The sequence below is a fragment of the Pteronotus mesoamericanus genome, unplaced genomic scaffold, assembly GCF_021234165.1.
Source record: "Pteronotus mesoamericanus isolate MK-2021 breed Mesoamerican mustached bat unplaced genomic scaffold, CSHL_Meso_final scaffold_31, whole genome shotgun sequence".
NCBI lineage: Eukaryota > Metazoa > Chordata > Mammalia > Chiroptera > Mormoopidae > Pteronotus > Pteronotus mesoamericanus.
The window spans coordinates 20,184,688-20,210,769 of record NW_026555312.1 but is presented as its reverse complement, the minus strand read 5'-3'; the positions used below and the strand labels follow the sequence as shown (position 1 = coordinate 20,210,769).

General features: G+C 48.3%; 1 protein-coding gene across 2 annotated transcripts in view; it reads right to left on the bottom strand.

The window, feature by feature from the left end:
- The window catches only part of CDYL (chromodomain Y like), a 206,989-nt gene extending 181,254 nt beyond the window's left edge, over window positions 1–25,735 (bottom strand). For both annotated transcript variants that reach the window (XM_054591907.1, XM_054591908.1), the window contains exon 1: window positions 25,350–25,735. In XM_054591907.1, the coding sequence (XP_054447882.1) occupies window positions 25,350–25,373 (24 nt within the window). In that variant the 5' untranslated portion in view covers window positions 25,374–25,735. The remainder of the gene's footprint in view (window positions 1–25,349) is intronic.
- Between the last annotated feature and the right edge of the window lie 347 nt (window positions 25,736–26,082).

Sequence of the window (26,082 nt, the reverse complement as noted above, 5' to 3'; positions counted from 1 at the left end):
CACCCACACACACACAAACTGCAGAGCAACACTCTCTCTCTCTCTCTCTCTCTCTCTCTCTCACACCCCCGCCCCTCCCGCCCCCCCCCACCGCCGCCCGCCCCCCCCCCCACCGCGGCAGATTCCAGTTCACACCCGAAGAAACAAAACTTTTCAATAAAAACAGAGAAGGCGACGACCTTCAAAAGTAGGAAGGATTCCCTGAAGGGGAAAGGAAACGCGGAAAATCATTTGGACGACACTGAAGTGTAACATGTCATCACCCGGGCACATGAAATCATGTAGCTTACGCTGGAGCCCTGAACACTTCTGCCTTCAGGGGGCGCCTCGCCGCACACCCGCAAATCCACAGCAACCTCTCTGACTCCCCAAGAAATCCACTACAGGCAGCCCTTCGCACCCGCGGACTCTGCCAGGCAGGGATCGAAAGCACGCTACTGCGATCCAGAGCAGTGTTCCGGATCCCCGGCTTCGAAGGCAAAAAAGCACGCTTTCCGGACCGCCTGCGTGGAGCCTCAGAAGCCACGCCCGGGATTCGAGGGATTCGGGGGATTCGGGGGATTCGGAAGGCCGGGCTGTACTAGGCCGGGCTCCGGCTGTACCGCTGCGGCGGGGGGGGGGGGGGGGCCGTGAACGCGGGGTGGGGGCTGGGACTGGGAGGAGGAGAAAGAGAGGAAAAAAAGAAAGAAAAATCTGCCGGTAAGGAGAGGCGCGAGACTCAACACCCCCGTCGATCAGGCGGCAAGTTCATACTACAGATCTCGAGTTTTTGTAGAGAAGGAAGAGGCAAGTCACCAGTACCGGGTCCTTAGCTGAGACGCCAAAATGGAGCCGAGGGAAGCCGAAAGTGACCAGTCATCCCGACCAAGGAAGAAACCTCATGTCCAGGGGCAGGCTGGGATCGCCACGAAGGCGGTGACACACAGGATCGCGAGACTGGCGCCGAGGCCTAGGAGACCTACGTGAGCTGCGCTGACGTGGCCGGTCCAGCCAGAGATAATGGCCGCGGCCTCTGCTACCCGGCCACACCCAGCGGGACTTGGCAACACCCTCTATAGGTGGAGCTTTCAGAGAACAGGAATGTGGCAGTGGGGGGAGTGGGGGGAGGGGCCCCGAGAAGGGCCACTCGCGGCGGGGGGCGGGCGGGCGGCGGCTCACGGCGGAGGGCGGGGGGCGGGGGGCGGGGGTGCCGAGCGGTAGAAGAAATAAAGGGGAGAGAGAAAACGGGAAAGAGCCCCGCGGGACGAGAGACTCCACTGGCAGGCCAGCGAAGAAAAATCCGCGTCCCCTGCCAAGACCGGCAGGAAATCGGCGAGAAAAAGGCAAAAGAAAAACGGACCGGTGAAATACAAAGCCTTTTACCATACAATCCTACCGTCCCCTTCACGTCAACCTCCACCTGTCGTGTCTTCAACGGCCTGTACACGCTCCCACTTCTTCTACTCCTAGGAAGGAACCGTCACGTGGGCACGTCCGCGCCCGTCGGTGCCTACTCCCGGAAGCGCGCGCTTTCCGGAATGGCTCGTGGCCCTCCCCGGTTCGTGGCGGTTAGCCTTGCGTTGCAGGGGAGTGGGTAACTTTTCTTCTTCCCCTTGGTTTTCCGGCTTCCACCCTCTTTCCTGAATGAACAAGCGCACACAGGGCCTCTCGGTGTCCAGATCACCTAGAATCCGCAAATTCCAAAGGACCCGAGGGGGCCCAGTGTCGGGATCCCGTCGGTCTTTTACAAGGGAACTGCCATCGCCTTCAACTCCGGCCACCAGGAGAGTGAGGTTTAAGAAAAAACCCCCGTCAACACCGGGTCCTCGCAGGAAGAAAGAGGAGTGAGGCTCTGACCCTCAGCGGTGCGGCTCAGTGGACTAGGCGTCACCCCGCAAAGCCAAGGTCGCCGGCTCACACCCGCACTGACGGCACGCGCCCGGGCTGCCGGTTCGGTCCCCAGGCGCACGCCGAAGGCCGCCAGGCAATGGTCCTCGCGCGCTCTCCCCCTCCTTTCCTGCCCCCGGCCTCTAAACCAAGACGGGGAAGGGAAGCAAGGCAGGCAGCTCCCGCGGCCACGTACTCTTCTTGCCTTGGGGACACCGCTGTATCCACACGGCCCTGGCGTCCTGAGTAAATCACCCCGTTTGTACGCCTACCGTACAGCCACGCCAATTTTACAGCAGCGAGGTGTGAGCGGACACGTACCAACAAACTGACCCGTGCCTACACCGAACACCTCCTAGGTGGCGGAGGGGGCAAAGAATGAGGAGGGAAGGCCTGACTGTCTCATCAAGGGTAGGAACAGACCACCCAAGTCTCAAGAAGTCACACCCCCAACTTCATGCCACCCACACACACACAAACTGCAGAGCAACACTCTCTCTCTCTCTCTCTCTCTCTCTCTCACACCCCCGCCCCTCCCGCCCCCCCCACCGCCGCCCGCCCCCCCACCGCGGCAGATTCCAGTTCACACCCGAAGAAACAAAACTTTTCAATAAAAACAGAGAAGGCGACGACCTTCAAAAGTAGGAAGGATTCCCTGAAGGGGAAAGGAAACGCGGAAAATCATTTGGACGACACTGAAGTGTAACATGTCATCACCCGGGCACATGAAATCATGTAGCTTACGCTGGAGCCCTGAACACTTCTGCCTTCAGGGGGCGCCTCGCCGCACACCCGCAAATCCACAGCAACCTCTCTGACTCCCCAAGAAATCCACTACAGGCAGCCCTTCGCACCCGCGGACTCTGCCAGGCAGGGATCGAAAGCACGCTACTGCGATCCAGAGCAGTGTTCCGGATCCCCGGCTTCGAAGGCAAAAAAGCACGCTTTCCGGACCGCCTGCGTGGAGCCTCAGAAGCCACGCCCGGGATTCGAGGGATTCGGGGATTCGGGGGATTCGGAAGGCCGGGCTGTACTAGGCCGGGCTCCGGCTGTACCGCTGCGGCGGGGGGGCGGGGGGGGCCGTGAACGCGGGGTGGGGGCTGGGACTGGGAGGAGGAGAAAGAGAGGAAAAAAAGAAAGAAAAATCTGCCGGTAAGGAGAGGCGCGAGACTCAACACCCCCGTCGATCAGGCGGCAAGTTCATACTACAGATCTCGAGTTTTTGTAGAGAAGGAAGAGGCAAGTCACCAGTACCGGGTCCTTAGCTGAGACGCCAAAATGGAGCCGAGGGAAGCCGAAAGTGACCAGTCATCCCGACCAAGGAAGAAACCTCATGTCCAGGGGCAGGCTGGGATCGCCACGAAGGCGGTGACACACAGGATCGCGAGACTGGCGCCGAGGCCTAGGAGACCTACGTGAGCTGCGCTGACGTGGCCGGTCCAGCCAGAGATAATGGCCGCGGCCTCTGCTACCCGGCCACACCCAGCGGGACTTGGCAACACCCTCTATAGGTGGAGCTTTCAGAGAACAGGAATGTGGCAGTGGGGGGAGTGGGGGGAGGGGCCCCGAGAAGGGCCACTCGCGGCGGGGGGCGGGCGGGCGGCGGCTCACGGCGGAGGGCGGGGGGGGGGGGGGGGGGGGGTGCCGAGCGGTAGAAGAAATAAAGGGGAGAGAGAAAACGGGAAAGAGCCCCGCGGGACGAGAGACTCCACTGGCAGGCCAGCGAAGAAAAATCCGCGTCCCCTGCCAAGACCGGCAGGAAATCGGCGAGAAAAAGGCAAAAGAAAAACGGACCGGTGAAATACAAAGCCTTTTACCATACAATCCTACCGTCCCCTTCACGTCAACCTCCACCTGTCGTGTCTTCAACGGCCTGTACACGCTCCCACTTCTTCTACTCCTAGGAAGGAACCGTCACGTGGGCACGTCCGCGCCCGTCGGTGCCTACTCCCGGAAGCGCGCGCTTTCCGGAATGGCTCGTGGCCCTCCCCGGTTCGTGGCGGTTAGCCTTGCGTTGCAGGGGAGTGGGTAACTTTTCTTCTTCCCCTTGGTTTTCCGGCTTCCACCCTCTTTCCTGAATGAACAAGCGCACACAGGGCCTCTCGGTGTCCAGATCACCTAGAATCCGCAAATTCCAAAGGACCCGAGGGGGCCCAGTGTCGGGATCCCGTCGGTCTTTTACAAGGGAACTGCCATCGCCTTCAACTCCGGCCACCAGGAGAGTGAGGTTTAAGAAAAAACCCCCGTCAACACCGGGTCCTCGCAGGAAGAAAGAGGAGTGAGGCTCTGACCCTCAGCGGTGCGGCTCAGTGGACTAGGCGTCACCCCGCAAAGCCAAGGTCGCCGGCTCACACCCGCACTGACGGCACGCGCCCGGGCTGCCGGTTCGGTCCCCAGGCGCACGCCGAAGGCCGCCAGGCAATGGTCCTCGCGCGCTCTCCCCCTCCTTTCCTGCCCCCGGCCTCTAAACCAAGACGGGGAAGGGAAGCAAGGCAGGCAGCTCCCGCGGCCACGTACTCTTCTTGCCTTGGGGACACCGCTGTATCCACACGGCCCTGGCGTCCTGAGTAAATCACCCCGTTTGTACGCCTACCGTACAGCCACGCCAATTTTACAGCAGCGAGGTGTGAGCGGACACGTACCAACAAACTGACCCGTGCCTACACCGAACACCTCCTAGGTGGCGGAGGGGGCAAAGAATGAGGAGGGAAGGCCTGACTGTCTCATCAAGGGTAGGAACAGACCACCCAAGTCTCAAGAAGTCACACCCCCAACTTCATGCCACCCACACACACACAAACTGCAGAGCAACACTCTCTCTCTCTCTCTCTCTCTCTCTCTCTCACACCCCCGCCCCTCCCGCCCCCCCCACCGCCGCCCGCCCCCCCCCCACCGCGGCAGATTCCAGTTCACACCCGAAGAAACAAAACTTTTCAATAAAAACAGAGAAGGCGACGACCTTCAAAAGTAGGAAGGATTCCCTGAAGGGGAAAGGAAACGCGGAAAATCATTTGGACGACACTGAAGTGTAACATGTCATCACCCGGGCACATGAAATCATGTAGCTTACGCTGGAGCCCTGAACACTTCTGCCTTCAGGGGGCGCCTCGCCGCACACCCGCAAATCCACAGCAACCTCTCTGACTCCCCAAGAAATCCACTACAGGCAGCCCTTCGCACCCGCGGACTCTGCCAGGCAGGGATCGAAAGCACGCTACTGCGATCCAGAGCAGTGTTCCGGATCCCCGGCTTCGAAGGCAAAAAAGCACGCTTTCCGGACCGCCTGCGTGGAGCCTCAGAAGCCACGCCCGGGATTCGAGGGATCGGGGGATTCGGGGGATTCGGAAGGCCGGGCTGTACTAGGCCGGGCTCCGGCTGTACCGCTGCGGCGGGGGGGGGGCGGGGGGGGGCCGTGAACGCGGGGTGGGGGCTGGGACTGGGAGGAGGAGAAAGAGAGGAAAAAAAGAAAGAAAAATCTGCCGGTAAGGAGAGGCGCGAGACTCAACACCCCCGTCGATCAGGCGGCAAGTTCATACTACAGATCTCGAGTTTTTGTAGAGAAGGAAGAGGCAAGTCACCAGTACCGGGTCCTTAGCTGAGACGCCAAAATGGAGCCGAGGGAAGCCGAAAGTGACCAGTCATCCCGACCAAGGAAGAAACCTCATGTCCAGGGGCAGGCTGGGATCGCCACGAAGGCGGTGACACACAGGATCGCGAGACTGGCGCCGAGGCCTAGGAGACCTACGTGAGCTGCGCTGACGTGGCCGGTCCAGCCAGAGATAATGGCCGCGGCCTCTGCTACCCGGCCACACCCAGCGGGACTTGGCAACACCCTCTATAGGTGGAGCTTTCAGAGAACAGGAATGTGGCAGTGGGGGGAGTGGGGGGAGGGGCCCCGAGAAGGGCCACTCGCGGCGGGGGGCGGGCGGGCGGCGGCTCACGGCGGAGGGCGGGGGGCGGGGGGCGGGGGTGCCGAGCGGTAGAAGAAATAAAGGGGAGAGAGAAAACGGGAAAGAGCCCCGCGGGACGAGAGACTCCACTGGCAGGCCAGCGAAGAAAAATCCGCGTCCCCTGCCAAGACCGGCAGGAAATCGGCGAGAAAAAGGCAAAAGAAAAACGGACCGGTGAAATACAAAGCCTTTTACCATACAATCCTACCGTCCCCTTCACGTCAACCTCCACCTGTCGTGTCTTCAACGGCCTGTACACGCTCCCACTTCTTCTACTCCTAGGAAGGAACCGTCACGTGGGCACGTCCGCGCCCGTCGGTGCCTACTCCCGGAAGCGCGCGCTTTCCGGAATGGCTCGTGGCCCTCCCCGGTTCGTGGCGGTTAGCCTTGCGTTGCAGGGGAGTGGGTAACTTTTCTTCTTCCCCTTGGTTTTCCGGCTTCCACCCTCTTTCCTGAATGAACAAGCGCACACAGGGCCTCTCGGTGTCCAGATCACCTAGAATCCGCAAATTCCAAAGGACCCGAGGGGGCCCAGTGTCGGGATCCCGTCGGTCTTTTACAAGGGAACTGCCATCGCCTTCAACTCCGGCCACCAGGAGAGTGAGGTTTAAGAAAAAACCCCCGTCAACACCGGGCCCTCGCAGGAAGAAAGAGGAGTGAGGCTCTGACCCTCAGCGGTGCGGCTCAGTGGACTAGGCGTCACCCCGCAAAGCCAAGGTCGCCGGCTCACACCCGCACTGACGGCACGCGCCCGGGCTGCCGGTTCGGTCCCCAGGCGCACGCCGAAGGCCGCCAGGCAATGGTCCTCGCGCGCTCTCCCCCTCCTTTCCTGCCCCCGGCCTCTAAACCAAGACGGGGAAGGGAAGCAAGGCAGGCAGCTCCCGCGGCCACGTACTCTTCTTGCCTTGGGGACACCGCTGTATCCACACGGCCCTGGCGTCCTGAGTAAATCACCCCGTTTGTACGCCTACCGTACAGCCACGCCAATTTTACAGCAGCGAGGTGTGAGCGGACACGTACCAACAAACTGACCCGTGCCTACACCGAACACCTCCTAGGTGGCGGAGGGGGCAAAGAATGAGGAGGGAAGGCCTGACTGTCTCATCAAGGGTAGGAACAGACCACCCAAGTCTCAAGAAGTCACACCCCCAACTTCATGCCACCCACACACACACAAACTGCAGAGCAACACTCTCTCTCTCTCTCTCTCTCTCTCTCTCACACCCCCGCCCCTCCCGCCCCCCCCGCCGCCCGCCCCCCCACCGCGGCAGATTCCAGTTCACACCCGAAGAAACAAAACTTTTCAATAAAAACAGAGAAGGCGACGACCTTCAAAAGTAGGAAGGATTCCCTGAAGGGGAAAGGAAACGCGGAAAATCATTTGGACGACACTGAAGTGTAACATGTCATCACCCGGGCACATGAAATCATGTAGCTTACGCTGGAGCCCTGAACACTTCTGCCTTCAGGGGGCGCCTCGCCGCACACCCGCAAATCCACAGCAACCTCTCTGACTCCCCAAGAAATCCACTACAGGCAGCCCTTCGCACCCGCGGACTCTGCCAGGCAGGGATCGAAAGCACGCTACTGCGATCCAGAGCAGTGTTCCGGATCCCCGGCTTCGAAGGCAAAAAAGCACGCTTTCCGGACCGCCTGCGTGGAGCCTCAGAAGCCACGCCCGGGATTCGAGGGATTCGGGGATTCGGGGGATTCGGAAGGCCGGGCTGTACTAGGCCGGGCTCCGGCTGTACCGCTGCGGCGGGGGGGGGGGGGGGGCCGTGAACGCGGGGTGGGGGCTGGGACTGGGAGGAGGAGAAAGAGAGGAAAAAAAGAAAGAAAAATCTGCCGGTAAGGAGAGGCGCGAGACTCAACACCCCCGTCGATCAGGCGGCAAGTTCATACTACAGATCTCGAGTTTTTGTAGAGAAGGAAGAGGCAAGTCACCAGTACCGGGTCCTTAGCTGAGACGCCAAAATGGAGCCGAGGGAAGCCGAAAGTGACCAGTCATCCCGACCAAGGAAGAAACCTCATGTCCAGGGGCAGGCTGGGATCGCCACGAAGGCGGTGACACACAGGATCGCGAGACTGGCGCCGAGGCCTAGGAGACCTACGTGAGCTGCGCTGACGTGGCCGGTCCAGCCAGAGATAATGGCCGCGGCCTCTGCTACCCGGCCACACCCAGCGGGACTTGGCAACACCCTCTATAGGTGGAGCTTTCAGAGAACAGGAATGTGGCAGTGGGGGGAGTGGGGGGAGGGGCCCCGAGAAGGGCCACTCGCGGCGGGGGGCGGGCGGGCGGCGGCTCACGGCGGAGGGCGGGGGGGGGGGGGGCGGGGGTGCCGAGCGGTAGAAGAAATAAAGGGGAGAGAGAAAACGGGAAAGAGCCCCGCGGGACGAGAGACTCCACTGGCAGGCCAGCGAAGAAAAATCCGCGTCCCCTGCCAAGACCGGCAGGAAATCGGCGAGAAAAAGGCAAAAGAAAAACGGACCGGTGAAATACAAAGCCTTTTACCATACAATCCTACCGTCCCCTTCACGTCAACCTCCACCTGTCGTGTCTTCAACGGCCTGTACACGCTCCCACTTCTTCTACTCCTAGGAAGGAACCGTCACGTGGGCACGTCCGCGCCCGTCGGTGCCTACTCCCGGAAGCGCGCGCTTTCCGGAATGGCTCGTGGCCCTCCCCGGTTCGTGGCGGTTAGCCTTGCGTTGCAGGGGAGTGGGTAACTTTTCTTCTTCCCCTTGGTTTTCCGGCTTCCACCCTCTTTCCTGAATGAACAAGCGCACACAGGGCCTCTCGGTGTCCAGATCACCTAGAATCCGCAAATTCCAAAGGACCCGAGGGGGCCCAGTGTCGGGATCCCGTCGGTCTTTTACAAGGGAACTGCCATCGCCTTCAACTCCGGCCACCAGGAGAGTGAGGTTTAAGAAAAAACCCCCGTCAACACCGGGTCCTCGCAGGAAGAAAGAGGAGTGAGGCTCTGACCCTCAGCGGTGCGGCTCAGTGGACTAGGCGTCACCCCGCAAAGCCAAGGTCGCCGGCTCACACCCGCACTGACGGCACGCGCCCGGGCTGCCGGTTCGGTCCCCAGGCGCACGCCGAAGGCCGCCAGGCAATGGTCCTCGCGCGCTCTCCCCCTCCTTTCCTGCCCCCGGCCTCTAAACCAAGACGGGGAAGGGAAGCAAGGCAGGCAGCTCCCGCGGCCACGTACTCTTCTTGCCTTGGGGACACCGCTGTATCCACACGGCCCTGGCGTCCTGAGTAAATCACCCCGTTTGTACGCCTACCGTACAGCCACGCCAATTTTACAGCAGCGAGGTGTGAGCGGACACGTACCAACAAACTGACCCGTGCCTACACCGAACACCTCCTAGGTGGCGGAGGGGGCAAAGAATGAGGAGGGAAGGCCTGACTGTCTCATCAAGGGTAGGAACAGACCACCCAAGTCTCAAGAAGTCACACCCCCAACTTCATGCCACCCACACACACACAAACTGCAGAGCAACACTCTCTCTCTCTCTCTCTCTCTCTCTCTCTCTCACACCCCCGCCCCTCCCGCCCCCCCCACCGCCGCCCGCCCCCCCCCACCGCGGCAGATTCCAGTTCACACCCGAAGAAACAAAACTTTTCAATAAAAACAGAGAAGGCGACGACCTTCAAAAGTAGGAAGGATTCCCTGAAGGGGAAAGGAAACGCGGAAAATCATTTGGACGACACTGAAGTGTAACATGTCATCACCCGGGCACATGAAATCATGTAGCTTACGCTGGAGCCCTGAACACTTCTGCCTTCAGGGGGCGCCTCGCCGCACACCCGCAAATCCACAGCAACCTCTCTGACTCCCCAAGAAATCCACTACAGGCAGCCCTTCGCACCCGCGGACTCTGCCAGGCAGGGATCGAAAGCACGCTACTGCGATCCAGAGCAGTGTTCCGGATCCCCGGCTTCGAAGGCAAAAAAAGCACGCTTTCCGGACCGCCTGCGTGGAGCCTCAGAAGCCACGCCCGGGATTCGAGGGATTCGGGGGATTCGGAAGGCCGGGCTGTACTAGGCCGGGCTCCGGCTGTACCGCTGCGGCGGGGGGGGCGGGGGGGGGGCCGTGAACGCGGGGTGGGGGCTGGGACTGGGAGGAGGAGAAAGAGAGGAAAAAAGAAAGAAAAACCTGCCGGTAAGGAGAGGCGCGAGACTCAACACCCCCGTCGATCAGGCGGCAAGTTCATACTACAGATCTCGAGTTTTTGTAGAGAAGGAAGAGGCAAGTCACCAGTACCGGGTCCTTAGCTGAGACGCCAAAATGGAGCCGAGGGAAGCCGAAAGTGACCAGTCATCCCGACCAAGGAAGAAACCTCATGTCCAGGGGCAGGCTGGGATCGCCACGAAGGCGGTGACACACAGGATCGCGAGACTGGCGCCGAGGCCTAGGAGACCTACGTGAGCTGCGCTGACGTGGCCGGTCCAGCCAGAGATAATGGCCGCGGCCTCTGCTACCCGGCCACACCCAGGGGGACTTGGCAACACCCTCTATAGGTGGAGCTTTCAGAGAAAAAGAATGTTGGGGAGGACCCGGAGAAGGGCCGCCAACTGTGTCTTGCGGAGGGGCGGGAGGAGGGTGGGGAGAAGGGGGGGGGGGGGGGGGTGGCGGGGGTTGGGGAGAGGCAGAAGAATCGAGGAGAGAGAGAAAAGGAGGAAGTCTCGCGGAAAGAGAGACTGCTAGGTCAGCCAGCGAAGCAAATATGTGTCAGTTCGTAAAAATGCTAAGAAGTCCCAAAAATGTCAAAGAGAAAAAGAAAACCCGAAAAAATTCAAAAGTTTTCATACATAGAGTTGCAGGTTTATAGGTGAACTTTGTTTTCTTTTCAATTTCATGTATAAAGTGTTACTTCTATTCTCATTAACTAATATCTATTTATATGCATTGTTTTGTCTTCATTATATAGAGGGATTTTTGGAAAGATAAACCAGTATGGTTTTCTCATAATTTTTGTTTTTATGGATTTGGTAATTTTTTCTTTGTTTTTACCTCCACCCTCTTATGTGAAAGAAAACACTCACAGTGGACCTCTTCATACAAACTACAGTTAAGGTGATGAGATTACATAAAATTCGCAATTTCAGAGACCAGGCAGGTAAGTGAATTTCATCCGGTTCAAATAGTGAGCATCAAAGGTGAAGCTCTCATTTCAAAGGGTCTATTCACGCCAGAAAACATCCTCAGAACTTTCTCGTCTTTTAGGTTGCGGACATTTTTTCAAATATCTTCCATGGTTCCAAATCTTAATTCCGTATGGGAGAAATGAATTTTGGAATGATCTATAAAGTAATTCAGAACTGTTCTAAATCCAGTGAATTAACTTGGTATGTTGCAAATCAAAAGTGATGTCTCACACACAAAATGAAGTGTCCTAATAAAGAAACCCATTTCTAGGCCTTAGGTTTGCTCCCTGTGCATTTCATTCTCAAAATTCCTCACTTTCACATACTACTGAAATCTATTTTAACCTATGGAATCATTTATACAATGAATGATGCTACTCGTGATTAAAAATCATATACTGATATATTTGATGTTGATAGTTTCTTAGTTCTTGAGGACTTTTATGCTTGCTACTGTATACAAGTCTAATATACTGTACATGTTTCTTCCTTTAATGTATGTGCCATTTTACTTTACTTTTAAAAAATCATAAATGTCAAATCATCATTTCTGTATAGACTTTCACATTCTCTTTCAAGTGAGCACTTGCTTATTTTCTTTGCACAAAATTTTGGACAAATGGAATCTGATCTTTTCTGTTTTCATCAATGTTTTGTCCTTAATAATAGAAACCTGTTTAACCTAAAATCTGTGAAGATAGTAAAAAAAATTCCTACCCATGATGATGCATTAAGCTAATTCTTGCAAATGTGCTTCAGCTTGTACAAAGATTAGTCATTTTCTACCCTTATAATTTAATTAGTCACTCATTTTTAGATCCACATAAAAGATTTTTATGCTACTATGCAAAGGAAACCTACTGGTTGTCTTTGAAATTACAGTTGAGTCTTCTTAGTCTGCTTCCACAAGCTACATTAGAAAATGTGACTGATTTCTTCAGTCAAATGTGGAGACCATGAAAGACAAGGTAGATTAGAATACTGTTAGGATCCTGTTTGTCTTTTATAATGGAACTACTATCATCTGTTATCTTATGCTACAAGGAGTTTAAGGTTTAAGAAACCCTTGTAACACCAGTGTCATAGAAAAAGAAAAATGAGCAAGGCCCTGACTGGTGTGGCTCAGTGGGTTGGGCATCACCCTGAAAAATCAAGGTCACCTCCCCAGTCAGGGCACATGTCTGGGTTGTAAGTTTCATCTCCCCTCAGTTCCTGAGTAGGAGGTAAACTAATGGTAGTTCTTCTGTCTCATCTTGCTTTCTCTCACTCTCCATCCTTTGCACCTCCCCCCCCACCATAAGAATAAAATAAACCTTTTAAAAAAGTTACATTGTTGCTGATGAGTATTAAGTAGTTACCTACCACTGCTTGCTGGTGGCATTTGTACTGAATATGTGGACTTTTTCCCTTATCATTATTTCCTAAATAATACAGTATAACAATTATTTACATAGCACTTACACTGTATCTTTATAGTATACCAGAACACATGCATAGGTTGTGTGCAAATACTATGCCATTTTATATAAGGAACTTGAGCGTTCCCAAATGTTGGCATCCCCAATCTCCCCACAAATACCCAGGGACAACTGTATGTGTCTTATAGAACAATAACATCTCCAACACCTTAAAGTAAATCCTAAACCACAAAATAAATCCTAAACCCTGAACTCTGAGTTTTTATATAGCATGCAAAGGTCACCTACATATACTGACATACAGAATTAAGTTAACATTATGAATTGCTTGTTAAAATTTATTTAAAAGATTTTAATTTAAGCAATCTTCACTTTTAAAGGTTTCATCAATATTATTTATGAGGATGTTTCCTAAATAGCTTCTTGCTAACGTCCAAAATAGATAATGAGATACAAAAGTATGTCTTCCTATGTTTTTTGCTCCTTTGTATCATTATTGATGTCTTACACATTAATGGACAGGCAAAAACCTGACTGAGTACATGTCCTAAACTGATAAGGAGGTACAGCAGAAGGGAGAAATCCATTTTCTACTAAGGACAAACAAAAGGAAATGGGAAGGGCAAATACAAAACTAGCATAGTTTAGTTTGAAGGCTGATTTTAGGACGACATGAGGATTCTACTGTCCACCTGATTTTTTATGTAAATAGGAAACTAAACTTTCTGAATAGTTCAATACCATATTCTGTGATGAAGTATGGCAGGTGGTAGAGCTCTAAAACGGGTTGGGGTGGGGAGAGTAACAGAAAGCAAGTAGGTGGAAAAGACAGCAACACACTCAATGTCATTCCCCTCGACCCAGGGTTAGAAAAGGCCAAAAATAAAGAAAGCTAGAGAAAACAAAAGGGATTTTGCAATTATTGAACAAATTTTTGCTCAATAATGGATCCTACAGTTTTAACTGACAGGAGCTTCTGATGTGTACGTCCCCTCCTCTCAAAAGCTAATAAACCACTGCACATGGCTCTTAAGCCAGTCTTTCTACTTAGGTAGTAGCTGCATCAGTCTGAATCACTAGAGTTCCCACCCACTGGGAGCGAGAGAAATGCCTGGAGCAGGGAGGTTTGCCTGGACTAGGGAACCAGAATTACAGTTGGTCCAGCAACAAAGCCTAGTGGGCAGGCTGATTGTGAGCACAGCCAGGACTGTCTCCTGGATCTTTCCCCATCCCTGGGATTCTACCAAGGAAATAAGCTCAGTTGAAAACTAAAAGAGCTTCTGAAGAAGCACTACAAACTGCGTTGCCATTCCAGTAACAAAACTGAGAAGGCCTTCACTTCTGCTCAGCCCCCACAGGGCTTCAGAAAATACCAAGGCTCTGGCTGACCTCACATTACCTGCAGGAAGTACCACCCCATTTAACCGATGTGGTGGCAGACAACCCTCCTCCCAGGGCAACAAAGCAGATAAAAACCAGCTGTGGTCGGTGGTCCTAACAGGTGGGCACTCCCTGTTAGGTCAGCAGACTGATTCCAAAGAAACTCAAGTTACACTTTTGAGTGGTGGAAGATGCTAGTAAAACACAGGAAGGATGGGAATTTCCATGTTACTTTTAGTTTCCACCCCAATCACTGGCAAAGTCCAGGATTGAGGAATACAGTGGGACACTCCAAATTTGCCTATACAGAAGGGAAGTAGAATTCTGACCCACCTTCAGAGCATAGGTCACATTAATGTCCTTACTTGCTTCAGTGTTTCCTTCTGAAACTCTAAGATCTGTTCCACTATGCAAAAAGCTTCTTAAATAGTTCCCTAAACTCCAACACAAGTTCCTGTGCTGCAACAGAATTCAACCAAGACAAGGACCCTAAGGTATTCACTTTTCTTTTAGTGAACTTGAATTTTAGAACAATTCTTCCCTCACTCCCACTCCCCCAGCACATGGTTTGGTCTTTTTCTCTCCCAGCCTCTTCTTGGCAAACGTGTGATGTGTAGCATTGCTGTAAAGCTGACCACTCTGACCACAATCTCTTTTCTTTTGATTTTGATCAGGTTCCTGGGTAAGCTCAATGTGTCTGGTCTTAACACTTAACTTCCTCCTGCCAAGGTATACACACATCTTGTTTTCACAATCTTTTAAATTAATTTTACATAATCATTGCAACCTCATCATTTTTAAGCAGTCCCAAACAGAAGGTACTTAGAAAGGATTGTTTCCCCTGGGAATATACTTTCAGATAGGTATCTATCAATTTAATCAAGACATTCTCAAAAAGCTCATTTATGAGCTGAAGCTAGTGGTGCTGAATGATGATGGTGTATGAAATGATTATGGAGGAAATTTTACTCATGTATACTCCAAAGGAAAAGCACTACAAATCATATTCTAGATAGCATCTCCCCACATACACACACACCTCTCTACCTCTCTATCCTTAAAAATAACAAAATGATTATTTACCTCTTAAGTTAAAAAGCTCATCTGCATACAAGAGGACAAACTGGGGAGGGGGGTACCTGCTGTGCTGACAGAGTTGGCTAAAGGCTAGCTCAGGTGTCTGAAGTATAGGACAGTAAGGATTTCCTCTGGATTGCAGAGTTTGAAAACAAGGTAAGCAAAAGTAGGTAACCAGACCCCTACTTCCCAGGCCAGAGGTTTGGAGCAAGGCAACAAGCAAGTACAGAATGTGGGTCAAGAGTCAAATAAAGAAATAGGTAGATAGATAGATAGATAGATAGATGATAGATAGATAGATAGATAGATAGATAAGCAAGCAAGCAAGCAAGCTAGCAAGCCTGACTCAAAGGGGAACCTAGCAGAGGGATGCAAGTCAAGTTGGAGGTACCAGAGCTGGACATGGGGACAAGAAAATTCAGTAGGGACAGAGGTGAAGAATGAAGATGCCCTGAAAGACAGGAAGTTTCCTAAGGTGGCTTTAGCTAAGGTGGCTTTAGCTAAGGTGGCTTTGGGCTAGCCCATGGGCAGGAAGGAACTGTGAAACAGGCAGGCCCCCATTCCAACAAGGGACCTATCAAATGCTCCCATGACTTACTCCAAGGAACAGCACAGTTGCTCTTTCAAGTAGAGAATCAGAATTGAGATAAAAACATCTAGTATACTTCTCTTAGAACACCCAGCAATAAGATGACTTTAGATAGAAAATAAATACCTTTAACTTCAATGGCTAAAAACAATTACTGAAACAAAATATATTTAAAATTTTTGATAACTAAATTCAAATATCCTCATTTATATATCAGCAAATCAGTTAATATTTCCTTTAGCGAGCATCATCACGGAAGATATCACAGTTAAGTCCCTGTTCTTAAACTAGGGTGCATATATATAGCAGGTGGTGAGGGGCTATATGAAGATGCTAACTCATGGCTCACCTTCCTGAAGTATTAACCTGACCCCCCAAAGATTTATGAAGAAGAGTTAACTGGTAAGTACTTTTAAAACATTTACTATCACATCAAAAAAATATTCTATAGAGTATATTGTTAACTTCACAAAAGCTTTAGGATAATATGAGAATTCACAAATAGGCAAGGCTTGCAGACCCTACCCACTCCCACTTCTACTTCCTTATGAGGATGCTTGCTCTCTTCTGCTGTTAGAAACACTTGGGAGGACACTTTGGAAAGCATATACCATAAAAATAAATTTGGTCACATGCCAAAACTTTTTAAAAACTAATTTTGACAGCTCTTTTCAACATGCACCTTTTCTTTTTGTAAACACACTATTCAGATACCCTAGGAGGCTCAGGAGCCCCTGAAATTCATGACCCAGGGGTACAAATCACCAGCTTCATCTCAGAAGCCAACTCACTAATGTCAACTCACTTGCCTTTGGCAGCCCCGTTTCCCTTACCAAAAGTCTTTTTCTAACACGCTAAGAAAGCCACTTAAATCCAAGCATATCATTCCTATATAATAAACAGTCTCGGAGACCCAGAACTGTTCGAAGTGTACAAGCCAAGAAGACTTTTTGTCTTTTTTCACGTATTCTAAATACTTGAGGCTTCCAGATCCATTATATGCTAAAATAAGAAATGCTAATGAACTCAACTCTGTCATGCCCTGAAACCCTAAACAGTAAACTCCTGATGAACATTTTAACCAAAGATATTCATGATGTACAATTGAGATTTTTGGGCTTCACCAAAAAACGCTCGGGAACTACCCACCTCTTGAATCAAAATTTCACATGGCAGAGCCCATTATAAGTGAAAATAAGGCAAAAAGTAAAAATATTTCCTAAGTATATTGTGGCTAACTTCTCCAACTACAGAATAATATTGGTAGGCATCCCCCCCCGACACTTTCACCAATAGCTAAACATAAATACTGTGGCCAACATTTCAAATATTCTTTATAGGAACACATTTTTCCTCCTAATTATTTGTATTAAATTTAGAAATAATCTTCTCCAAAATAGAGTGTAGGGGTTTTCAAACTAGACGGCCAAGTGCACAGTTCTCACATACATGGTATAATTTCAAATAATAGATTTCCAGTCACTATAATATTTGTATTTTATCTAAAAGTCAGCAATTCTTGACTGCTCACCACATTCATGTCGTCAGATAAGGCACTGCAATACACCAAAAAAAAACCCCAAACATTCAGCCAACTATTCCAGAAGAAAATACACGTGATATTATTCAATACCTATGGAAAATAATGCATAAGCAGTGCAAATTAATAATTAATAGTACAAAACAAAAACTAAATTAGTCTCACAGAATTTGAAGGGAAGGATTTCTGCTAGCAATTGCAATGAGAACTGAGAATGAGGCTGGCAAGTAGTTGAAGGACCACCACTTACTGGAAAGAGGGCAATGCAAAGGTATGGCAGCGGGGGCGGGGCATGATGGGCTGTTTAGATGTGGACAAAGTAAGCCAATGACTATGCCTTCACTAGCTCAGATCAACTGAACAAGCCAACAAAGTTAGAAAAGGTATGCTTATACAGAGAGGGCAAAAGTAGGTTTATAGATGTTCACACAGAAAATAATACAATAATTAATAAATAATAGAATAAACTGTGTTTCACATACTCACAACCTACTTTTGCTCTACCCTGTATACCAAGATAGGCAAACAAAGATGGTTGAACATTTTGCTTCAGAAGCATTACTTTTGTAACTATTATATCTGTTTCCATAACAGTTCCCTTGAAATCTAGTTATACTTTATTTGCATTTTCAACGTCTTTAGGTAAATCTCAAGTCTTGGCTCAAGCCCTTGATCCCTATTCATCACACCACAAATTCTAAATCAATAAGGTTTCTTCGGATTCTGGCAAAAAAAAGGAAAAAAAGGAAGATGTGCCAAAGGGGACTCTCACTACAAAATAACTAGATTTTCAACAGAATATAACTGTTAATATTTTAGTGGACTTGCGGTAAGTAAAGGAAAATATCCACGGCCCCAGCAAGTCCCCCAACCCAACCACAGAGAATAGAAGCAGATAAACACTAAAGAGAAGAAAGCAATCCAAAGATTGGCATGGGGGGGAGGGGGCAGAATATTTAGAAGTAAAATATATAGTTGTTAAAATTTAAAAAAAAAATCAATGGATGAGGTAAATAGCATATTAGCCACAGCTTATTAGTGAACCAGAAGTCAGGCCCAAGGAAATACCCAAAATCCAAACAAAACAAAAACAAGGAGATGGAAATGAGAGGGTAGGAGGTAGAGGACAGAACAAGATCTAATCAATATTGGGTTAACCAAAAAGTTTGTTATTTTTTATCCATGAAATAAAAGACATATTTTTCATTTTCACCAATAACTTTATTGACTTGGATATTTTGAGTATGTGGGCTGTCTCCCGCTATTGGCTTCTACTTGGTAGAGGCCAGGGATGCTGCTTAAATCTTCCAATGCATAACACAGCTCCAGAACAAAAAAATTATTTGGCCAAAATGTCAACAGTACCAAGGAAGTTTGCAAACCACTTCTGATATGTTTGATTAGTAACAGCACCTTCTCCATACACTGCACAAATCCTTTTTTGCATTTCAGTTGCATATTTACCTTTCTCGAAATAATAAAGCATTATATTCCAAAAATGTTGCCTATCTTCTTCCATCTTCAATATTAAAATAGCTGCACAAAAATTCACCAGTTTTTTTTAAGCACACACAGATATAACAGCTGTCACAATACAATCTAACAAAATTGTTTCAAATGACAATTAAGCACTGCTAGAGCCATCATTCATACCTGGAAGTAAGGAGACTTTTTGGCCAACCCAATAAATGACAACTTGGAATTCCAAAAGACTACAGAAAAGCAGCAGTATTTAATAAAATGGCCTATAATTTTTTAGAACTAATGAGGCACAAGTGCACAAAATAAGCACACCATGTACCAGACTTATTAATAAAATACCAATGTCTGCAAATATAAAATTAGAGAACACCAAAGTCAAAGTGAAAATCTGAAAAGCAACCAGAGAGAGAAGACAGACTTCATGCAAAGTAACTAACCTAGACAACCACCTTCTCAAGCATTAATGGGGAAGCCAGAAGGCAATGGAATAATATCTTCAAAATGTTGAAAGAAATAACCAATTCACAGGTTTTACTTAGAATCAATTCTGTTTTTCAAAAATAAAGGCAAAATATATTTCCAGATAATCAAAAACCCAGAGACTTTTCCACCCATAAACTTTCACTAAAATAATCTCTAAAAGGATACAGTACTCAAAAGAAAGAAAAAAACAAATCATCCCAGAAGAAAGTTCTATAACATGACTGATGATCAAAGAATGTAGTAAAAATACAGGTAAACCTAAACAAATAGTCTGCATGGAATACTGTTTTATTTTGTGAGGTTTTTTTCATGGACAATAATAAACACTGAAAGATAATAGCATGTAAGTTTGTGGGTGGATCAGATTTAAAGGATTTTTAAGGTCCTTGCACTGTGAGAGGTGTAGCTCAAATAATGATTAACTTAGACTTTACATTTATATAATTTCAAGAACAGCCACTTACAGACTGGAAATAACGTATGACTTCCAAACCCAATCAGTGAAGTTTTAATATGGTTTTACTTTAGGTTTTGGCTGAAGCAGAGCTGAGTTTGGCGGGGGGGGGGGGGGGGAGTCAAAGTAGTTTAAGTCTAGTTCAAAGATGTCAAGAACAGTTCTAATACTTGTTTGGGTCACAGATCCCTTTGAGAAACAGGTGAAAGCTGTTGGTCCTCTCCCCCAGAAACATACTCACATGCACTTGTACAAATTTTCATACAAACACAAAAGACCTTTCCTCAACTCTCCAGAGATAAAGAATCCCCAAGGCATTGACCAGCTTAAAAGAGTTAAGTTTGTGTGGGAAACAGTAAAGTTACAAATACTGCCCATCCTAGAGTTAAAACCTCATATGAAGTGTAAGAGAAACAGCACAGGGCATAATGTTTCAGGAAGGAGGAACCTGGAAGTAAGGAGTCAAGAATGGAATCATTCCATAATTCACTCTTTCATTAAAATGCAATTCAACAATTATACAACTATTATAATATCTGAACTATGGAAAATAATGTCCAGAAAAAAAGTCCTAGTTTTAAAGATTGTAAAGAACCAATCTTACAACATGGTGGACAAGTGTGCCATACAATGAAGATAGAAAACAGAAATTACAACAATTAACTACCTAGCATTTTTATTTTCATTTATTGATTTGAGAGAAAGGGAGAAAGGAGGGAGGGAGAGAGGAGGGAAGAGAGCGACAAAGAGAGGGGAGGGAGGGGGGAGGGACAGAGAAGAACATGTATTTACCATTCCACTTACTTATGCATTCACTGGTTGATTCTTGTATGTGCCTTGACCAGGGAATCCAACCATGCAGTTTTGGCCTATCAGGAGGATGCTCTAACCAACTGAGCTGCCCAGCCAGGGCCATACCTAGTGTTTTTAACACTCCCTTCATGCAATGACTCAATTACTAACCAGCAATGGTCAAAGGGTCTAGACAAAAAGGACCAGTCTGGCACACCTAAAGCTCCTCTTCTGCAAAGACAGATCTCCATCCCTCCTGACCTTAACTTGTAGCCTGGTGTCAGAAATACATACCACTGCCATCCAAAGGCTCCTAAATCTACCTGCCTTCCAGAAAGAAGCTTATTGGAACACAGATTCCTGTCTCCATCCAAACACTAGAAAGTACAATTTCATGGTCTGACCCAAAGAATCTGTATTTTAAAAGTATGCCAGACAATACTGTTGCACCTGCAAAAACACACAGTATACAACTATTACTCCTTATTCACAAAAATTTGACTGATATTGACTTTGTATATCACAGATAATCAAAACAGTGAATCAGAATGCTGCAAATAAAGTATTTCCTATATACCATGAAAATATATTCAATGGTTAAAATCATTATAGAGCACAAGAAAAAATTCAGTGATTACATCATGAATAGAAAAAGACATTTTAGTACACAAGAATTGAAAGCAAATTCAAAGGAAAAACATGATATGTCTCTACACCATTGTTTAGGCAAATGAATAAATAATATTCTCACCAGTTCACATTTAAGATAGTGTGTTAATTTTCAAAATATACACACATTTGACTTTATTGTCCCTCAATCAACTTCAGATGTCAAATAACTATGTTCTTTTTCTAGTTTTGGTGATCTCAATTTCTTAAGAGCCAGGTACACCACACAAAACAGATGCTGGTTTATCTTAACCAACATCCACAGAAGGTCTCCCGATTTTGCGACTTCCATTTAAACTACACATGCATATTTTAGTTATAACCATGCTTTTGGTCAATGTACATAAAATCCTTGTGGTACACAGGAGAAAGGAGCAATCTTATCCCAAAGTAAGGAGATTCAAAAGACTTCCGTTTTCCCCAAATCCTTATTATTCTTCCAAGCTAATCAACTTTAAGACATTTTTATAAGCCAGGTACAATTTCATTTTTAAAAGCCACATGTTGAATATTTTCTCAAATCAAGATTAGATCACGGAAATCTTGCTGAAATATAAATTATCTATCATAGTAGTTCTCAAGAGAAAACCCCATACCCACTGAGAAAAAAGGAATTAAGATATACAAATAAGGAGAATGCTTCTTCCATGTTATTACAAGGTCAATTTCTTATTCAATCAAAGTACTGAAGGGAAGAGTGGAACCCGGCACTACTGGCTCTAAACTAGAGCTGGAATTGGAGCACACGGTCTTTAATTACTCCACATTTCACCCTCCACATGCCCCAACCTCAAAGTAAATCTCAGCTCCAGAACAGATCTCTGAAGCGTAAGTCAGCAAACTAAGACATGGAGGCCAAATCTAGCCCATTGACTGTTTTTGTAGGATCCACAATCTAAGAATCGTTTTTACATTTTTAAGTGATTTAAAACATGGGAATATTTCGTGACATGTAAAAATTATATGAAATTCGAATTTTACTGTCTATAAACAGTTTATTGGAACACAGTGCTACATTCATTTAGGTGTTGTTTGTGGCCACAAAGGTGAGTAGTTACCAACAAAAACTGCATGGCTGACAAGGTCTAAAACATTAACTATCTGGCCCTTTACATAAAGTTTGTGGGCCCCTGATCTAAAGGATGCTTGTCTTTTTATGAAAGCTACTAGGTTCTTACCATAAGTGAGTCAAAAACCTGTCTTCCCCAATCTAGCTGCTGGTGATGCTGAAATTAAATCTATTGTACCCTTCAACTAACAGTAGCTCTTCCAATTTTGGAAGGCTGACAGGCTGAAGTTCCACCCCATCCTATCTAGGCTCTGATCCCTTATTTTTCATTCACAAGGAGTAATTACAATAACAATTTAAGCACTTACTAAAGACCTATTACCATATACCAGGCACCATCCTAAGTGTTGGAGAATTCTTTTTGGATAAGATGAGAAAACAATGGCTTAGCAATCAGGTAACTAACTTGACCAAGTTCACACAGCTACTGCAGATCCCTGCTCTTAGCATACCATATTACATCAAAAAGCAAGACTTTGAACTTCCTCTTTTGTCATTCTGTCCCTCTAGAATTATGGAGACTCAGGCCAAACATGAAACTTCTATTTCGATTTAGGCAAAATTGGACAAAACTACTACTACTGTCTCATGGTTGGCTACTAAAAAGTACTTTAGTGCTTTCCCCAACCTTGTCAGCTTGTCAGCCTGTAGTGTTTATATACAAATGCATATCATTTCTGCCTCACAAATAATACTCCCCTTTTAAAAAATATACAACTTTGTATCTTTAGAAAACAAAACCAAGCCTGAGGGATGCACATTAGATCAGTTAAAATAATAACCATCACTTACTGAGTGTCCACTATGGGAATTGTGGGGCATGCTTCAAATATTTTTTTCATCTAAACTTCACAGTTCTGTGAGATAAGCCTTGATCCCAATTTTATAGATCAGGAAACTAAGTCTTCAAGGTTAATTTACCCAAGGTGACGGTCAGGATTCAATAAGCATGTTCTCTGACTCCAAATCATTGTCTTTTTATGAAAGCTACTAGGTTCTTACCATAAGTGAGTCAAAAACCTGTCTTCCCCAATCTAGCTGCTGGTGATGCTGAAATTAAATCTATTGTACCCTTCAACTAACAGTAGTTCTTCCAATTTTGGAAGATTCTAGAGGGATAGAATGACAAAAGAGGAAGTTCAAAGTCTTGCTTTTTGATGTAATATGGTATGCTAAGAGCAGGGATCTGCAGTAGCTGTGCGAACTTGGTCAAGTTAGTTACCTGATTGCTAAGCCATTGTTTTCTCATCTTATCCAAAAAGAATTCTCCAACACTTAGGATGGTGCCTGGTATATGGTAATAGGTCTTTAGTAAGTGCTTAAATTGTTATTGTAATTACTCAGGCCCTCAACCATTATGCAGAACTTTCATATATCAACTTTCAATCATAATATAGTCATACAGTTACTACAAGTAAAAAACAAACATTACTCTGAAAGATACTTTCCACCATATTATTTACTATCACATCGACTATACTCCTGTAACTTTTTTCCAAAACCAAAACAAAAGCTACAATCATAAGTTCAATTGTGCAGGTTTTACATTTATTTTTTGCAATGTACTTATTTTGCGAATGTCCTTACTTTTTCCCCAACAAATGCTCTTTGAGGGTATGAACCATTCTCATACTTCTCCCCATCCCCCAACATTAAACCTCCATATGACAGGCATTCAATAAACATGCCAATCAACAGAAACTTTGTACAAAATTTGATGTATAAATGAATTCTACCAGGAAAGTAGTGAGAAGAAGATAGAAAAGCAGCAAAGAAAGAACTAAATGTAATTCCTTATACACTAATAGTAAATGTATTGTTTTCAGGATCATTTTTATAGACATAAGATACAACTTATGTATAAGTTGCTACCCTCACCCAAACATTAAATGGAATGAGTTAACTGATTATGCATGTTTAATCACAGAAATTAAGAGTGAATACTCAAGCCTAACAAAGAATACCTAATGGAGAAACCAAAACCCCTCACATCCTCATACTGTGTACTTTCCCAGTTGTATGTCTTAGCCTGGAAGACCTTCTGCATCTTAGCTTCTACTTCTGGACCTTCCCCATACAGAACACTTTCCTTCCTAGAAGGGAAGGAGGAGTGTTTTTTCCTCTTTACATACCCAAATGACTCAAGGCTGTACCTTGAACACAGCAGGGCACTGCTACTATGTAAAATGGTTTAACAGGACAGAACACTTTCAGCACCAGCTAAGGTACACTGACCACATACAATTTAAGGGGAGGCAACAACCTAACCATTAATTCTACAGAAGGCAGTCTCCTCCTAATAACTTCTGCAAACATCTGCTTTAAAAAAAAACCAGAAACAACAAAAAGTTGTTAGAAGGCTATCGTTGGCGGCAATAGAGCTCCATTCTGTGCCAATAGCAATAATATGCCCATGAGAGAAGACACCTCAGAGGGCTCACCTGGTACTTATTACGGGTTCGTTCACGAGGGCCAAGGTGCTCTACTTGTTCTCTATGCTTAAGTCCCTACACACTCAGGTCCCTAAACACGTCGTAAAGGCGAATCTAGAGAGTATCCAGAAGTTTTAAGTCCCTTATGAAGATATATTTATAAATATATGAAACAGAAGAATCATTTATCCAAAAGAACAGAAAGCCTTCCAAGCTTCCGTACTCCCAGGAAGTATACTTTGAAATACATCAAGAAGTTACATTGAGGCATACAAAATACGTTTAAAGATCCAGACTGGTAACTCCAAAACTTGAAGTTGAAGCTGGCAAAACCACTGTCCATAACTAAAAGAGTTCTGATTGTACCCCTTTTTACTTTGAACTGTGCAGCGCAAATGAATGATAGTGTATCAGCGTTAAATTTAAATTTCCTGACTCTGGCCACAATGCTAACCTAATTAAAGCATGTGGTCAACGTTTAGCATTTTCGGTGCGATATTTTGCATCGCTTTGGCTAGCAGCAGAGTTGAGAGACAGTAGCACTCTTCCTCTTGCTCCTCCCCCCACCAAAACCGGAGGCAAAACCCTCTCCCAAACGCTTTATTAAATGGACAAGAAAAACACCCCCGCACCGCCCACAGACCCCAAGCGGTAACGGGGGCTTCACAGCCATGACCCTCGCTAAGAACACTTTGGGCTCAGTCTGAGCGAGTCACTCTTGCGAGCGCTACTTCCCCACAGCCGGGACCCCCCCCTCCAGCTTCAGAAGCCCGACAACTCCGGGGAGGCCCCCCGCCCGACGGGCCCCGGAGGCAGCGTGGCTCGGGCTCCCCTCACACACATTTCCCGTCCAGCAAACTGCGGCCGCGGAGGGGGAGGGGGCGAGGCGGGCGCCGGCGGCAGAGCCGGGCCGTCGGACTGGACACGGTCCGGACTAGGCAGGGGCGGCCGGGCGAGGGCTGCCCGAGGGTCTGGGAGGGGGAGGGGAGGTACCTCGTACAGCTCCTCGGAAGCCATGGTGGGCAGTGGAGTTGCGGGCAGGCGGGAGGGGCAGGGTTGGGGCGAGGCGCCGCCGCCGCTGGGCGGCCGACACTTTGTTTCAGTTGGGTCCCTGCGTGGCCTGCGCTTCCTGCTCCTACTCCCGGCCCCGGGAGCTCAGCACGGAGGAGCCTTTCACACTCACTGCCAGTGCGGCCGGCGGCCGCGGCGGGGTTGTGCGCAGGAGCAGCTGCGCAACGCGCCCTCCGCGCCCCGCGCTCACTCCCCGGCGGGCCGGCTCCGGCTCGGGCTCATCGTGCCCCGCCGCGGGGCCGGGCCGGGCTGGGGAGGGCTTGGCGGCAGTGCACGGTGGCGCGGCTGACTCCGTGGCTCCCCCTCTCCGGTGTAGTGCAAAAATCTTCCTACTTGCGACCAGAGTGGGGGGGGAAACCTGCCCCGGCTATTGAGCATGCTCAGTGCGGCCCGGCGGCTGAGCCGAACTCCCGCGCTCCGGGTTTTCGGACTGCCGGCTCAGGAGAGGCGGGGAGGCCGGCGGGGCGGGGCGCCTGAGGGGTGCAGTGGGCTCAGCTCCCCGCCGAGGTGGGCGGGTAGCCGCAGGGAGCAAACCGGCGGGAAGGGGTGTGGCCAGGGGCGAGTGGGCGGGGTCGTGGAGACAAGTGGGCGGGGTCATAAGAGATGGGCGGGGCTCTGACTTCCCCAAGTCTCCTCCCAGAGGTCGGACCCGGCC